The sequence below is a fragment of the Doryrhamphus excisus genome, chromosome 6, assembly GCF_030265055.1.
Source record: "Doryrhamphus excisus isolate RoL2022-K1 chromosome 6, RoL_Dexc_1.0, whole genome shotgun sequence".
NCBI lineage: Eukaryota > Metazoa > Chordata > Actinopteri > Syngnathiformes > Syngnathidae > Doryrhamphus > Doryrhamphus excisus.
In genome coordinates, this window is record NC_080471.1 from 19,621,021 (window position 1) to 19,636,644 (window position 15,624).

General features: G+C 39.5%; 1 protein-coding gene across 1 annotated transcript; it reads left to right on the top strand.

Annotated features, from left to right (window-relative positions):
- Positions 1–323: 323 nt before the first annotated feature.
- On the top strand, positions 324–15,557 carry snrkb (SNF related kinase b). Its single transcript, XM_058075700.1, has 5 exons — positions 324–466; positions 2,017–2,336; positions 2,437–2,831; positions 9,312–9,453; positions 12,003–15,557. Exons 2-5 carry the CDS (start codon positions 2,116–2,118, stop codon positions 12,970–12,972), a joined length of 1,728 nt encoding a protein of 575 aa, XP_057931683.1. The 5' UTR covers positions 324–466; positions 2,017–2,115; the 3' UTR covers positions 12,973–15,557.
- The last annotated feature ends 67 nt before the right edge of the window (positions 15,558–15,624 follow it).

Consider the following 15,624-nt stretch of genomic DNA (forward strand, 5'->3'; position numbering starts at 1 on the left):
TGTGGTAGATAGTTAGAAAATAGAAGGTAAAAAAAGACTCATAAAAGGAGGCTTTATGAGACGTTAGGATTCTTAACTAGGTTTCCAGGTTCCAAGAACAAAGTTACGGTTATAAATGGAAACACACAGTTTTCCTGCTTAAGCTCTTAAATCATCCTGCGGTCTCCCAACATCTTGGAATGTATCTCAGCTCAAGCTATTTGTAGAGAAAACACAGGAACACTTTGTTATATAATCACTCGAGCTTCCATTCAGCCGGCCGGCCTGGTCTGAGCTGGAATGTATTGACGTCACAAGGAGCTGTTCACGCGCGCGCGCTCCCTCGATCATTCCCGCTCCAGTCCAAGCGAGGATGGAAAACGTGCACGCGAAGGCAACATGGAGCTGAGCGAGGAAAGCAGAGGAAGCGTCGACATTGTTGTGTTAAGTTCGCGGTCTTAAACGTCGCGGGATGTTGGAGACAACGGTAAGTTAGCGACGTGGTTTTACGCTATTCTACCGTTTGCTAGTCTTAGATAGAGGTAGGTAGAAGGAAGCCTATATAAGGATGGCGGATGTGCCAACTCGGGACTGCAGTTGTGGGTCGACCGACTACAGAACAGCTGGCCGTGACACGACACTTGGCACCCTCATGGCGACGCAGCACAGCGTTTTAGACCACACACGGAACTAACAGTACTGCGTATATTAACACGACAACCCCCCCCCCCCCGAATAGAGATGGCGGCTTTTCAATATGTAAACAGCGATGGGCTGCGATGTATTATGGATGGGGGATGAAGATACATGATGATGATGTCAGACGGACTTGTTACCCTTGGGAAGATCACGTGATGACATCATCTACGTGATTGTCACATTGAACGCAACATGCGAACCCCTCAGACATACATTAAGGTTTCCTGTTACACTATTGATCAGGCTTGCCATTTGTGCAGGGTGAGTGTAATTTGAGAAAGAGTCCAGCATCCTCACCCAGCATTAGCCAATGGAAAATACGTATATCATCTTTATAACAATTCTAACTCATTTATGTCAACTTTGTACATTTTTTTTTTAGTAAAACTCAATATTATTTTTGGGGCGGCACGGTGGTCGAGTGGTAAGCGCGCAAACCAGGGTTCAATTCCACCCTCGGCCATCTCTGTGTGGAGTTTGCATGTTCTCCCCGTGCATACGTGGGTTTTCTCCGATTTCCTCCCACATTCCAAAAACATGCTAGGTTATTTAGCGACTCCAAATTGTCCATAGGTATGAATGTGAGTGTGAATGGTTGTTTGTCTATATGTGCCCTGTGATTGGCTGGCGACCAGTCCAGGGTGTACCTTGCCTCTTGTCCTAAGACAGCTAGGATAGGCTCCAGCACCCCCGCAACCCTCGTGAGGATAAGCGGTAGCATATGAATGAATGATTGAATTTCTTGGAAACTACAAGGCAGATAATTATAAGCAGCTGGTGGCAAACCTCCTGATAATTTTGAATTTAACTACGAATGCACTTCTGCCGGGGCTGCACGGTGTTCGAGTGGCTAGTGCGCAGACCTCACAGCTAGGACACCAAGGTTCAATTCCACCCTCGACCATCTATTTTCCGGGTACTCCGGTTTCCTCCCACATTCCAAAAACATGCTAGGTTAATTGGCGACTCCAAATTGTCCATAGGTATGAATGTGAGTGTGAATGGTTGTTTGTCTATATGTGCCCTGTGATGGGCTGACGACCAGTCCAGGGTGTAACCCGCCTCTCGCCCGAAGACAGCTGGGATAGGCTCCAGCACCCCATGAGGGAAGAAACCGGAGTACCCGGAGAAAACCCACGCATGCACGGGGAGAACATGCAAACTCCACACAGAGATGGCCGAGGGTGGAATTGAACCCTGGTCTCCTAGCTGTGAGGTCTGCGCGCTAACCACTCGTCCACCGTGCCGATATTGTATGTTGTGTACATGTTTATTGTTTTAAACCAGTTTGACTCCAACATGGTTTTCATTGTTGTTTTTTTTCCTTTGTCTTGCTAGGTAACCCACTTGCAGTAAGAAGGATTTTTACCCGGCAACCTCTCTTCCTTCTTCACCAAAACGCAGTTTCCATAATTTTATAACTTCTTTGATGTCATCATGGACTGCAGAGAACACATCTCGGCTCAAGATGAAAACTTTAAATCCGGCCGCTTGAATCTTAGCGGGCTGTACCACGTGGGTCGGACCTTGGGCAGGGGTCACTATGCGGTGGTCAAACTGGCTCGCCATGTCAACACGGGGCAGCTGGTTGCTATTAAGATGATTGACAAGACCAAACTTGACGTCATGGCGACCAGCCATCTCTTACAGGAAGTCAGGTAAAGCGTGCTTATAATTCCCAAAACGAAGAAACACGAAGAAAATAATATTTTCAATATTTTGCATCCTAACCCAACACTGTTATTTGTGTCATTTTAGATGTATGAGGCGGGTTCAGCATCCCAATGTGGTTCGCCTATACGAGGTCATCGACACACCCACCACCCTATATCTGGTCATGGAGCTGGCCGAGGGGGGCGACCTGTACGATTACATTCTTCGCCATGAGAGAGGCGTTGCTGAAGCCACTGCCAAACGTCACTTTGCCCAGATTTTGCGCGCTGTGGCATATTGCCACGAACTCCACGTGGTGCACCGAGACCTTAAACCGGAGAATGTGGTCTTTTTTCCCCAGCAGGGGGCAGTGAAACTGACAGACTTTGGTTTCAGTAACTTATTCCAACCTGGGACGATGTTGGCCACCAGCTGTGGATCCCTGGCATATTCCGCACCTGAGATTCTATTGGGAGAACAGTATGATGCACCGGCTGTGGGTAAGGATCTTTAAAAACTCACGTTATTCATGTGGATTTATATAAAACTTTACGGAAAGCTCTTGGGGACTGCATGGTGCATTTTCCGGGTACTCCGGTTTCCTCCCACATTCCAAAAACATGCTAGGTTAATCGGCGACTCCAAATTGTCCATAGGTATGAATGTGAGTGTGAATGGTTGTTTGTCTATATGTGCCCTGTGATTGGCTGGCGACCAGTCCAGGGTGTACCCCGCCTCTCGACCAAAGACAACTGGGATAGGCTCCAGCATACTTGCGACCTTAGTGAGGATAAGCGGCATAGAAAATGGATTAATGGGTTTGTATAGTTGTTGCAAGCGGCACGGTGGACGAGTGGTTAGCACGCAGACCTCACAGCTAGGAGTACCAGGGTTCGATTCCACCCTCGGCCATCTCTGTGAGGAGTTTGCATGTTCTCCCCGTGCATGCGTGGGTTTTCTCCGGGTACTCCGGTTTCCTCCCACATTCCAAAAACATGCTAGGTTAATTAGCGACTCCAAATTGTCCATAGGTATGAATGTGAGTGTGAATGGTTGTTTGTCTTATATGTGCCCTGTGATTGGCTGGCGACCAGTCCAGGGTGTACCCCGCCTCTTGACCAAAGACAACTGGTATAGGCTCCAGCATACTTGCGACCTTAGTGAGGATAAGCGGCATAAAAAATGGATTAATGGGTTTGTATAGTTGTTGCAGCTGCACCACCCAGCATGCCTTGCGGGCCTCATGCTATGTTATGTTTGGCGCTTAGTTGTTTATTTATATGATGCGTTAACTTGTTATGGACATGTTGTGTTTTCACTTTGTTGCACCGTGAGTGGCTGCACGGCGGTCGAGTGACCCGAGTTCAATTCCACTTTCGGCCATCTTTGTGTGGAGTTTGCATGTTCTCCCCGTGCATGCGTGGGTTTTCTCCGGGTACTCCGGTTTCCTCCCACATTCCAAAAACATGCTAGGTTAATTGGCGATTCCAAATTGTCCATAGGTATGAATGTGAGTGTGAATGGTTGTTTGTCTATATGTGCCCTGTGATTGGCTGGCGACCGGTCAAGGGCGTACCCCGCCTCTCGCCCGAAGACAGCTGGGATCGGCTCCAGCACCCCCCTTGTGAGGATAAGCGGCAGAAAATAAATAAATGTATGAATGAATATTCAAGGGGCAAGAGATTGAGTGGACAATTTGGCCGACTTTCCGTTCAATGCCAAATAACCTCCCTGTCTACAAGCCTGTAGTTTGTCCCCTTGACCTGACGTCTCTATGTGTGTCTGCTCATGAGTCCTCATACTATTTGCACATTCATTCGCTTGTGTGTAACATCTATGTTGTCTATGAATGTGTGTATTTGTGTCCGCAAAGGATTAGCGTGTGTATCTGGGTCAGTCTAGCAAGCCAGCCAACTGGGCACGTTCCGCAGTGGAGCCAAACACTGCAGTAAGCGAGTGTTAAGCGTGTGTCTTACGGCGGACACGGGGGTTTGTCATGTATCACAAACATTGCATTTTGGAGGGTTTACGTGAATGTACTCTGGTATGATGCCAAGTCAAGAACGAATGTGTAGGATGCACAGGAATGTGGGTCAAATCTGTGTCTTTCTGTTTGGACTTTACGTTGGAGGTTAGTAGAGGAGGGTGGTGTTTACTGTTAGACCACAGGTGGCCCACATCCATTTGCAGCTATATTGGAACCTCCGAGGGCAAACACAGTCCCACATGGGATGCTGGTCCACGTACAATTTATTCTGATAAATGTAAATTGAATCAGTTCTAGAGTCAAACTGTCACCATCATAGAACCTTTATTAAATGTAAAAGCAATGCTTTTAATGCTTATGGTAATGGTAATGGTAATGGTAATAGGAATGGGAATGGTTTTATTACCATTACCATAACTGAACCATGGTCTCCCAGCTGTGAGGTCTGTGTGCTAACCACTCGGCCGCCATGCAGCCTGGACAGCGATCAATTATATAATAATCATTATTATATTATTAATTAGCCTATTATTGTTACTATCATCATTATTCTTCTTTTTATTATTACTACTAGTACTAGTAGTAGGCTAGTATTAGCCTGCTTATTGGCTTGCTTATTAGTGTGCTTTTGCCCTATTATATAAAATTTGAGATTTTTTTTGTTTAAAAAAATGTATAAAAAAATATCAAATTATTTAGGGGGACTTAAGAACATTTTAGGGGGGCTTCAGCCTAATGACTCCACTGGTGGATGCTAACAGGCAAGATCTACTTGTGTTGATTATGGTAATGGTAATGGTTTTATTTCATTTGAACATGCATCAGATTACAATTGAATGCATCACATAATCAGTTCACAGTTCCACATGTCAAAAAGGAGTAGGAAGAAGCAAAGCTTATTAAATCCTACCCCTTCATCTGGTACTTTTACAATCAGTAACTGTGACATTTGTTCACTTCCTGCTTTCCTAATATAGTTTTTTTAATTTTTTTTATTTTATTTTTTTAAATTTTTATTACCTACCAAAGTACAAGGTGATATGACCATCCAATGACATAATGGGTACCATAGTAAGTGTCAATATAGTGATATGTATAGCATATCATAACTGGTTCAAGACTCTTATAATGGTAGTCTTACTAGTCACACAAAGATTATGCTTATAACACAGTTTACTCGTTGGCATTCAAAATGGTGTACCACTGCAGGGACATAATCCGTTCAAGTGTCAAGGTGGATTTAGTCTGCATCGTTTGCATTGTTCTTCATGTGCCTTGATGGGTTCCTCCCATAGTTTCAAAACATGTGTGTTAGGTTGCGTTAAGACACTAAATCGCCCATCGGTGTGAATGTGTATAAAATGTATTTGGCAATGTGTCAGTCCTCACTGATCAGTCCAAGTTGTCTCCAAATGAGCCAGTCCTGTTGACCTTTTACAGTATAATCAGTTTATAAGATGCATGGATGATGAAAAACAGATGTAGGCTCGTCCACTGAACTTTTTGTCATTGTCAACGATAAACATAGCTTTGAGTTACATAACATTTGGCAATTACAGTGTGTGTACTTTACACAGTGTAGTCTAGAAATGGACACGCTGTAGTTGAGTTTGTGTGGTGTACTTTCTGTCTTGAACACATTTCCTTTATTAAATCAGGAAATTAAATAATTTTAGTAGAATTTTTATTTTTATTTTTTTAATTTTTTTAATTTTTATTTGTTTTTATTAGATTGGGAAATGCGATAATTTTTATTTTTATTTGTTTTTATTAGATTGGGAAATGCAAAATTTTTCATCAAATAATGATATGACCATTTAAAGCTATAGATTTCCGTGTACACACAGGATATTATGTAAAATGTCTCTCAATGGTAAGTAGCTTTAGCATTTTAATGTTTAGCGGTTTTCTATAGTCATTACACGTTTTTTGCGGGAGTACCAGTGGAACTCGAAAAAACTCCGGTAGAGCCACGAATTGTGGTGGGAAATGGTTATTAGCAACCCCGCTCCCTGTATGCACACTCTATAATGCTACACAGACAAGCACTTTTGCTCCACAAAATAAACACAGTTAGGACACTGATAAATTGTTACTTACTGTTTGCTCTCCTGACTCTTCCACATGACCAAGTAATGTTGGAAAGGCATCGGGCTTTGACAGATTCCGGTAGGGAATCAGGAACTCCAACCACTTGTGCCTGATGGTTTCGTCTTACATCCAAAATCCAAATCATCCAAAATAAACACTTTTTCATGAGCTATTGCTAGCTATATAAACACAGAAGCAGATCTAGGGGGAGCTCGACAGAGAGTGTATTGCGCCTACAGCCACGCCCATAAGGAACCTTCTCCTCTGTGACATCACAAAGGAACAGTTTTGCAACGCCCTCTGTAACCGAGCGTTTTAAGCCATTTGAAACTTCTTTCAGAGCTCACTTCCTAATACTCAAACCTCATTATTTGAAACGTTGGCATCATTTAACACAAGATTACAACATTCTAATATTTATTTTTGTGCATTTGTTCCAGTAACGTCCATCAACTTTACATGCCTTCTTTACTCTATTTAGTTTCTTTTGTGGAACAACCTGTTAGCTTTAGATTCATTGTGTCAATTTTGCTGACATAACAAGTTTCTCCGCCCGAGGGTGGGATCTAACCACATGTGGGCAACGACTGTTTTTACAACACGGCAGATAAGAAATATCTTGCCTGTGTTTGGATTAAGCTGCGGGCTGCTCCGCTGTTTACATCAGCAAGGTCAGCGCCAACACAATGACACGCAAACGTCCCCAAATCTAACAAATTAGCATGAATTTGCCTCTTCTGTAGTTTTTTACACGGTTTTTAGGATGACCTCCACAATGAAAGATGCATTTTTACATGCAATGTGAATTATATTTTGTTCATCAGACAATATAAACATAGTGAAATGCAATGCAATTATTAATTCTTACACACTTTGTCACTGTTGGCTTTTTTTCTACTATGGAACTATGAACTATTAGTAGTATTAGTAGTATCCTAGCAGTTTTTTCCCACCACTAATGGCTGTTACAGTATGTACAGTATGTGTGACATTCCCCAGTGAGCTGAAAAATGTACATCCCTTTGTGGCTTCCCCACCCTTTTACGTAAGTGTTCTCTAAACAGAGACAGTCGTGACTGTGTACATTGTGTGGCCAGGACTGAGCATGGTTGTGTGGACTGTAATGTCATGCTCTGTGGATGTTTAACACACGCACACACACACACACAGGACTACAGTGCGTTTGGGTGTGGCGCTGAGTGAGGCATAGTGTTTTCAATGAAATACAAAGTAGTACGTATATAAAAATACATACAAATCTGAAGAATTGTTTGTCTTTAATTTGTTTTAAGCAAAATGGGCTGTTATTTGGAACTGCTGGTTGTCTCTACATTGGAACAACATTGTCACAAAGCTTTTATATGCAGTGTTCATTTTGTGTCATCAATACCTATTAATTGATAAAATATAAAATGTTAAATATTAAAATATATTACATTATATTATAAATAAATATTTAATAATAATACAATAAAATATAATAATAAAATATAAATAATATTAAAATATTGAAATATTAAAATATTAAAAGTTTAACATTTTAAACATTTTAAACATTTTAAACATTTTAAACATTTTAAAATATTAAATGTAGGTGTTGAGAGAAGTGATTAATTGTGCAGGCGGTATAAAATGGTAATGGTAATGGTAATGGTTTTATTTCATTTGAACATGCATCAGATTACAATTGAATGCATCACATAATCAGTTCACAGTTCCACATGTCCAAAAGGAGTAGGAAGAAGCAAAGCTTATTAAATCCTACCCCTCCATCTGGTACTTTTACAATCAGTAACTGTTACATTTGTTCACTTCCTGCTTTCCTAATATAGTTTAAGTTTTTTTGTGTTTTTTTTTATTTTATTTTTGTCACATACCAAAGTACGAGGTGATATGACCATAAAAAATGATAAAATAATAATGTAAACTAGTCAATCTAGTGTCCAAGGCAGCAGCTGTACCCTTACACCACCTGCGACTGAATTCTGGTAGTGTTAAACTATAAGTCTTCTATTTTTTCCCCCCTCTCACCTGCCTCGGACTGACTTGGTGTTCCACGCCCCACGGCAGCAATGCGTACCCTTGGCGCACTTGCGGGAATGCGCCCCCTATGGATCTTGGGCTCTACGCACAGAGCATTATAACTAACATTAGATTCACTTAATGCATTATTCTCGTTTTGGAAAGTCGAACCACTGATCTTGATCATACAATCAGGAACTACGGTGTAATGCAAAGAATATAGTGACTATTAGAGTATATCATCTGTCAAGGCACCTAAGGCATGACTGGGTGCAGGACTGACATGTGATTGGAAGAAAACAAGGAAGTAAGTACTAATGTTTACACAGGTAGAGAACAGTAATCACATTTGTTGGTTGTAGTTCATCACATTGCTTGAAATTGCAACTCATCTGCATCACAAAGTTTATAAATTTGTGACAAATGTGCTAAACCTTTGCACAGGAATGGAGATACATACTTGACCACTTTGTTGAACAACACAGTTTGGATGACCTGGATATATTCACAATGTTATGCATGCATATGCCATATTTTATTTACAGAGGGAAGGACAGAAAACAGAGCAAAAGGCCTTCTCAAAATAGCACCAGCAATAACACCAAGACAGGCTCCTCTGCAAGGGTGTGTTTCTGTAAATCAGTCCTTGTGCTCTTGTCTGCCTGTGCATGAGTGTGTAAGACATGGAAGGGAAGGAAAGGGAGGCAGACCGTAAGAGGAAATACGTTGTCAGCATCAGGAAGCCTGTGTGCATGTGTGTCAGAGGTCAAAAGTACCAAAACGCTGCACCATCCAATCCCACACTTTAATATTCATCTTACTCACATTCCAGGGAATATTTAAATATTTTAATGTGTGGTTTTTTTTTATTGCTTTGCAGATATCTGGTCTCTTGGAGTGATCTTGTATATGTTAGTATGCGGAGTTCCTCCCTTCCAAGAAACCAACGACAGTGAGACTCTGGTGATGATTCTGGATTGTCGCTACTCCATCCCTGACCACATCTCAAGCGACTGCAGAGAGTAAGCACAGATGCATCATGCTAGTATGATGGTCCAAAACACTATTTCCAATGCTAACATTGTATTTATAGAAGACTGTATAGAATACTCACGAGACGAGACGATGCATGAGATCGGATTAAGGAACACGAGATGAGATTTTAATATCAATTTTTGTGTTAAATAGCTACTGACCGTAAAAGTAATTTTAGTGCTCTAGATGAGAGGCTTTTTCAGCCTACTGCACATAGACACGCTTCATTAAATGCTAAGCAGTCATGTGCCTAGAATAGCCAACAATACCCTTTTAATTCTTTTATGACAGTGTCTGTGTCATTTACCTTTTCTACCTCATTGTGGTCTTTTTAACTTTAGTAAAAGACACAAACATTGCGTCACTTCCAAAGTGAAAGTAAACAGACAATGAAATATGGTAATGGTAATGGTTTTATTTCATTTGAACATGCATCAGATTACAATTGAATGCATCACATAATCAGTTCACAGTTCCACATGTCCAAAAGGAGTAGGAAGAAGCAAAGCTTATTAAATCCTACCCCTCCATCTGGGACTTTTACAATCAGTAACTGTTACATTTGTTCACTTCCTGCTTTCCATAATACAGTTTAAGGGGTTTCTTTTTTGTTTTATTAAAATAATGTACCTCGTACCGAAGTACTCGTACCTTGTACCGAAGTACTCCATAAAATATCACCTTCCTATTGGTGGGGAAAAAAAATGAACAGCCATTTGGTTGCAGAGGGAGAGGAGGGAAGGTGTGTAAACACTGCCACCAAGTGGCCAACTCACATCATGGCTTTGAAAGTCAACACAGGCATGCTAATTTTTCTCTCTGTATGATCAATTATGTTATTTTTAATTTCTTGAGGTGTGCAATCAAACACATTTATTGTGTACATTGTAAATAGTAAGCGGTAAATCATTATATAATTACATCTCTGTTGTTAGCTACATTTTAGCTAAAGTTCAAACCGTGTTTACAGCCTTCTAAATATGTTTTTAACATTATTAGAGCCCTCTAGACACCTTTAGCATGCATCCTTGTGTGTGTCGCAGTAAATATGTCCTGGTGCTAGAAGGGGAGAAGAATATGGCAGACAGGAAGTGACATCAGAGTTGCAACAGTAGATTATTATGTTGTTTTAATTATTGTGATTACTCTTGTGAGATATTTCAGTAAAATTCACAATAAAATAATGTTCTGGTCATCAAGTCTGACACCTAGTGACCGATGTAGAATACTACATCAACAGTTCTGAAATGTGCATATTGTTTGACTAATAGGCCATATTCACCCATGATGTAGCAATGAACGATTGTATAGAAGTATCTAAAAACGCCCTGTACCCCAAAGGATGACGTAATGGTAATGGTTTAATTTCATTTGAACATGCATCAGATTACAATTGAATGCATCACATAATCAGTTCACTTTTATAATCAGTAACTTGTCACATTTGTTCACTTCCTGCTTTCCTAATATATTTTTAATTTTTAATTTTTAATTTTTAATTTTTAATTTTTAATTTTTAATTTTTAATTTTTAATTTTTAATTTTTAATTTTTAATTTTTAATTTTTAATTTTTAATTTTTAATTTTTAATTTATTCTTGTCATGTACCGAAGTACACGTATTGAATCCTACCCCTCCATCTGGTACTTTTATAATCAGTAACTGTTACATTTGTTCACTTCCTGCTTTCCTAATATAGTTTACGTTTTTTTTTTTTTTTTAAATAATGTACCTCGTACTGAAATACGAGGTGATATGACCATATTTATTGTTGTTTTTTTTTTATTGTTTGAGGGTCTTACTCAATCCATTCCATAGTTTGATTCCACATACTGAAATGCTATGGCTTTTTAACGTAGTCCTAGCATATAAGTGTTTCAAATGTACTTCTTCCCTGAGATCATATTTCTCCTCTCTTGTAGAGAAGTATTGGATGACATTTTTAGCTAATTGGTTATTTTTAGCCTTATGCATTATTTTAGCTGTTTGAAGATGAACTATATCAGCAAGTTGAAGTATTTGTGATTTTAGAAATAAGGAGTTAGTATGTTCTTTGTAGGCGGCATTATGAATTATCCTTACTGACCTTTTTTGCAGTACATTTAGCGAGTGAAGATTGCTTTTATAGTTATTACCCCATATTTCCACACAATAAGTAAGATATGGTAGAACCAGAGAGCAATTTCTGATTGAGAAAACATTTTGCTTTGTTCAATACAGAAATATTTCTGGCACGTCTGAACACATGCAGCTTTTAAGGTGATTAGTGCTTCTGGGAAACAAACTGTAAATGTGTGTTCTTTCCATTTTGTTCATTCAGTCGGTATAAACACCCTTATGTCTGCTTGTTTGACCACAAACACACCGAAACATCTGATCCAGCACAATGTGCTGTCACATGATCACATGATCATGAACAGAACAGAACAACCTTGAGGATATTCTTAAAAATACTTGGTTATCATCCATCGTATTGATTTACATGGAAGACGAGCTAAATGTATCTGCTTACATCATCTTCTCTCTCCATTGTCAGTCTCATCTCCAGGATGCTTCAGAAGGATCCATCACACCGAGCATCCTTGCAGGAGATTGAGTCTCATCAGTGGTTACAAGGGATGGATAATGTTCTGCTCAGCCCGGAAGCTCCTCCTCATTGGCTATCGGGGGCCCTCTCGCTCAGCTCCCCACGCTCAAGAGCGGTGGAGTGTGGTGACCTGCTCGCGGCGAAACCTCAGTCTTTACCTGCACCACGGCAACCCAACCTCAGCTACTCTTTGTGCCCGCCTCCTGCTGAGGAACCTCGTGTCACGAAGAATCTCCCTGCTCTCCTGCAGATATGCGAAGAGGAGGAAGAAGAAGAAGAAGAAGAAGAAGAGGAGAGCATTTTAGCCAAAGAATGTGAAGGTTTGTTGTCTTTGTCAGTGACGGAGCCACAAAGAGCAGACGACGAAAAGGGCAGAGAAGCCGAAATGGAAGAACAGCAAGGAGATCCGTCAGAGATGTTGGAGATAATGGAGGACGATGGAACGGAGATGGAGATAGAACACACACACACCGGATGTGTGATATCAGACCAGCCAGTTGGTCACATAGACAACCTAGTGAGTCAAGCTCCTGAGATACCCCCTGAACCCGGTTTAAGGGTGCCGTGCTGTCAGGGGTGGACCGAGTCCACCAGCTCAGGAGAAACGGAACCAAACAACAACTTCAACAAACCACTTAAACAACAAAAAACAACCCGGGGAGGGAAGAAGAACCAAAGGACGGACACGAATCCGAGAGAGGACTCGGTAACAGACAGATCTCAGTCCCACAATGCACCAGGGTGCTGGGACGAGGCGGCTACTAGGATGGAGCCTGCAGGGAAACGCCACAGCATCAAACTCCGTGAGCGACTCTTCCAGCTGCCGCTGTGTGAGAAAGCGCTGGCCTTCAACATACCGACCAACAACAAAGCTAAGATCCTCCCTCTGGCTCAGTACAACTGTTGCCATGTGCTCTAAATAACTTGGGACACACACACACAACACACACACACACACACACGAGCTGTGTGAGCTCCCTGCTGACTGAGCACGGACGCCTTCAGCACGCAAACACCAAGCGTTACAGGACACACGCTTGTGCAGCAAACACCCACGTTAAGCTACAGTTTGCGTCGAGCACAGTCGCTTCAGTGTCGTCCATCACCACCACCCACTTTGCTGCTTTGTGAGGGAACAAACCACAACAACGACTGAAAGACTGTAGCAAAACCACAACGTTACACTGTACCTGCACTGAAGAAGGGAACATTGTCCCAATGAGGTGCCGCCTGTTACACCCACAAACGTTAATAACTGCCCACAAACGTAATACAAATCTGCAGCTTTGAATGTAATAATCCCGCAAATGTAATACATTTCCCACAATACGTAATAAAATTTGCTCACTGCAAATGTAATACTGAATTAATTAAATTAAATTTAATTATTACATTTTGTTTGTGGTGTACATGTGCGTTTTAGTTACAGTATATTATTGTATGTGTGATTTTGTGTGTATATGGGGAAGAAATAACCAAAAGATAATAATATAATAAAATATAATAAAATAATAATAATAGTAATAATAAAAAATGTCATTAAAACAATTGCAATTATCACAATTATGTTATCTTTTTTAATTTAAAATAAATTATAATTTAATTATTAAAGATTCCTTTAATGTATTCAAATGATACTCTTTGAATAATATTTTTTCCACAAAAAAAGAAAAAAATAATTATCTTGTTAAAATCCTCAAAATGACATCTACACTTTCGCCCTCATTAAAAAATAATAAATCAAATTTAATTTAATTTAATTATTTCATTTTGTTTGTGGGCGTACATGTGCGTTTTAGTTACAGTATATTATTGTATGTGATTTTGTGTGCATATGGGGAAGAAATAACCTAAAGATAATAATATAATAATATAATATAATAAAATAATAATAATAAAAATATAATAATAATAATTTTATTAAAACAATTGTAATTATCACAATTATGTTACCTTTTTTTAATTTAAAATAAATTATAATTTAATAATTAAAGATTCCTTTAAAGTATTCAAATGATGCTCTTTGAATAATATTTTTTCCACAAAAAAAGGAATTATCTTGTTAAAATCCTCAAAATGACATCTACACCTTCGCCTTCATTAAAAGACGAAAGAACAAACAACAACAACAATGACAAAGATCATTATTTTGTGGGAAGTAATTACATTTACAGATTTTCACTGTCCCACATATAATAATAGTAATAATTCTTCAAAAAATAATTCAAAAAAATTAACAAGGAAACATTAATTCACTCATTCATTTTCTACCGCTTATTTAAAAAAAAACACAGCAACAAAATAAAACAAATCTGCATAAATATAAAATAAAGTTATGAGGGAAAAATATTTAGTATCAAAGTTGCAATTTTTGGTTACAGAAAAAGTTTGAATATTTCAAAAATCAAGTCAAAATATTATAGGCATAAAGTCCTAATAATTACAAGAAGACAATGTATAGGAAGAGAGTTCAAACAATGTAAAAAAAAAATAATAGTCATTGTAATAGTTATTACATTTGCAGGAAATTCAGTATTACGTTTACAGTAGTCAAATTTTATTACGTTTGTGGGATTATTACATTCAAAGCTGAAGATTTGTATTACATTTGTGGGCAGTTATTAACGTTTGCGGGTGTAACAATGCCTACGACGACGAAGGCTTCACTGTCTTATGTGATGTAAAACTCCAAAAAGCACTTATTTCTTCTTCTTCTTCTTCTTTCTTTTGCACAAGCCGCTTCTCTAGTTACAAAGCTCTTAAAAATAAGCTAAGAGACTGTTACAATATGTTCAATATCCTATATTCCTATACTATAATATGCCTCAGACTGAGATGATTGTATCATTCTCCGTCCTCTTCACGTTCCATCCAGTGACCACCTGCTCTAACGTTTGCTTTATCTTAAATGGGATGCTACATTTGGTTTACATGTGCAGACGCGTCACTTACCGTTACGGGAACCATGTGACTTAGTGCATGCTGTTACTGTCATGTATCACCATATACCTCCACGTTGTGTCTTGCAGGGCACTGTTGTTGTCCTCTTGATGTCACCTTGATCGCACACAGTACAGTACCTCTGTGGCTGGTAGCGGAATTATTAGTTACATAATATATCGGCAGAGGAGTCACTCCAGGTGGATTTTTATTTTCTGTTTTTATGTATAGATTGTCTTTTCTGTATTCTCACATCCATTCATGTCTTGTACATACACTTTGTACAGTATAAGTACTCCAGAACAGCTTACTTTAGTACTGTAGTTTCATGCCCAAAATTGGTATCCGATCTGGGATCATATTAGAGAAAGGGTGGAAATCTGATTATTGCTCATACCTAAGCAGCAATGTAAGCATATAATGAGATTTAAAGAAGGCTTATTATTTCCGTTTAGTTGCAGCCTGCCTCTCCCTGGTGTGTTGTGTCTACTGCTTTGTAATGATAGGACCTTGTCGCCCTGGGGCCATTAACTTATTTTTCTGTATTTATTTATTAAAAATCAATGTAAAGGATGTGTTGTGTGTCGTTTTTCAAAAGATTATTTCTTTAGTAAAAAAAAAACACCAATTC

What these genes read in the sequence shown, in the direction of transcription:
- snrkb (XM_058075700.1), top strand. Translation starts at nt 2,116, where the DNA reads ATGGACTGCAGAGAACACATCTCGGCTCAAGATGAAAACTTTAAATCC. An exon ending in CATCTCTTACAGGAAGTCAG is followed by an intron (nt 2,337 to 2,436) that starts GTAAAGCGTGCT and finishes GTGTCATTTTAG; the next exon opens with ATGTATGAGGCGGGTTCAGC. An exon ending in ATCTCAAGCGACTGCAGAGA is followed by an intron (nt 9,454 to 12,002) that starts GTAAGCACAGAT and finishes CTCCATTGTCAG; the next exon opens with TCTCATCTCCAGGATGCTTC.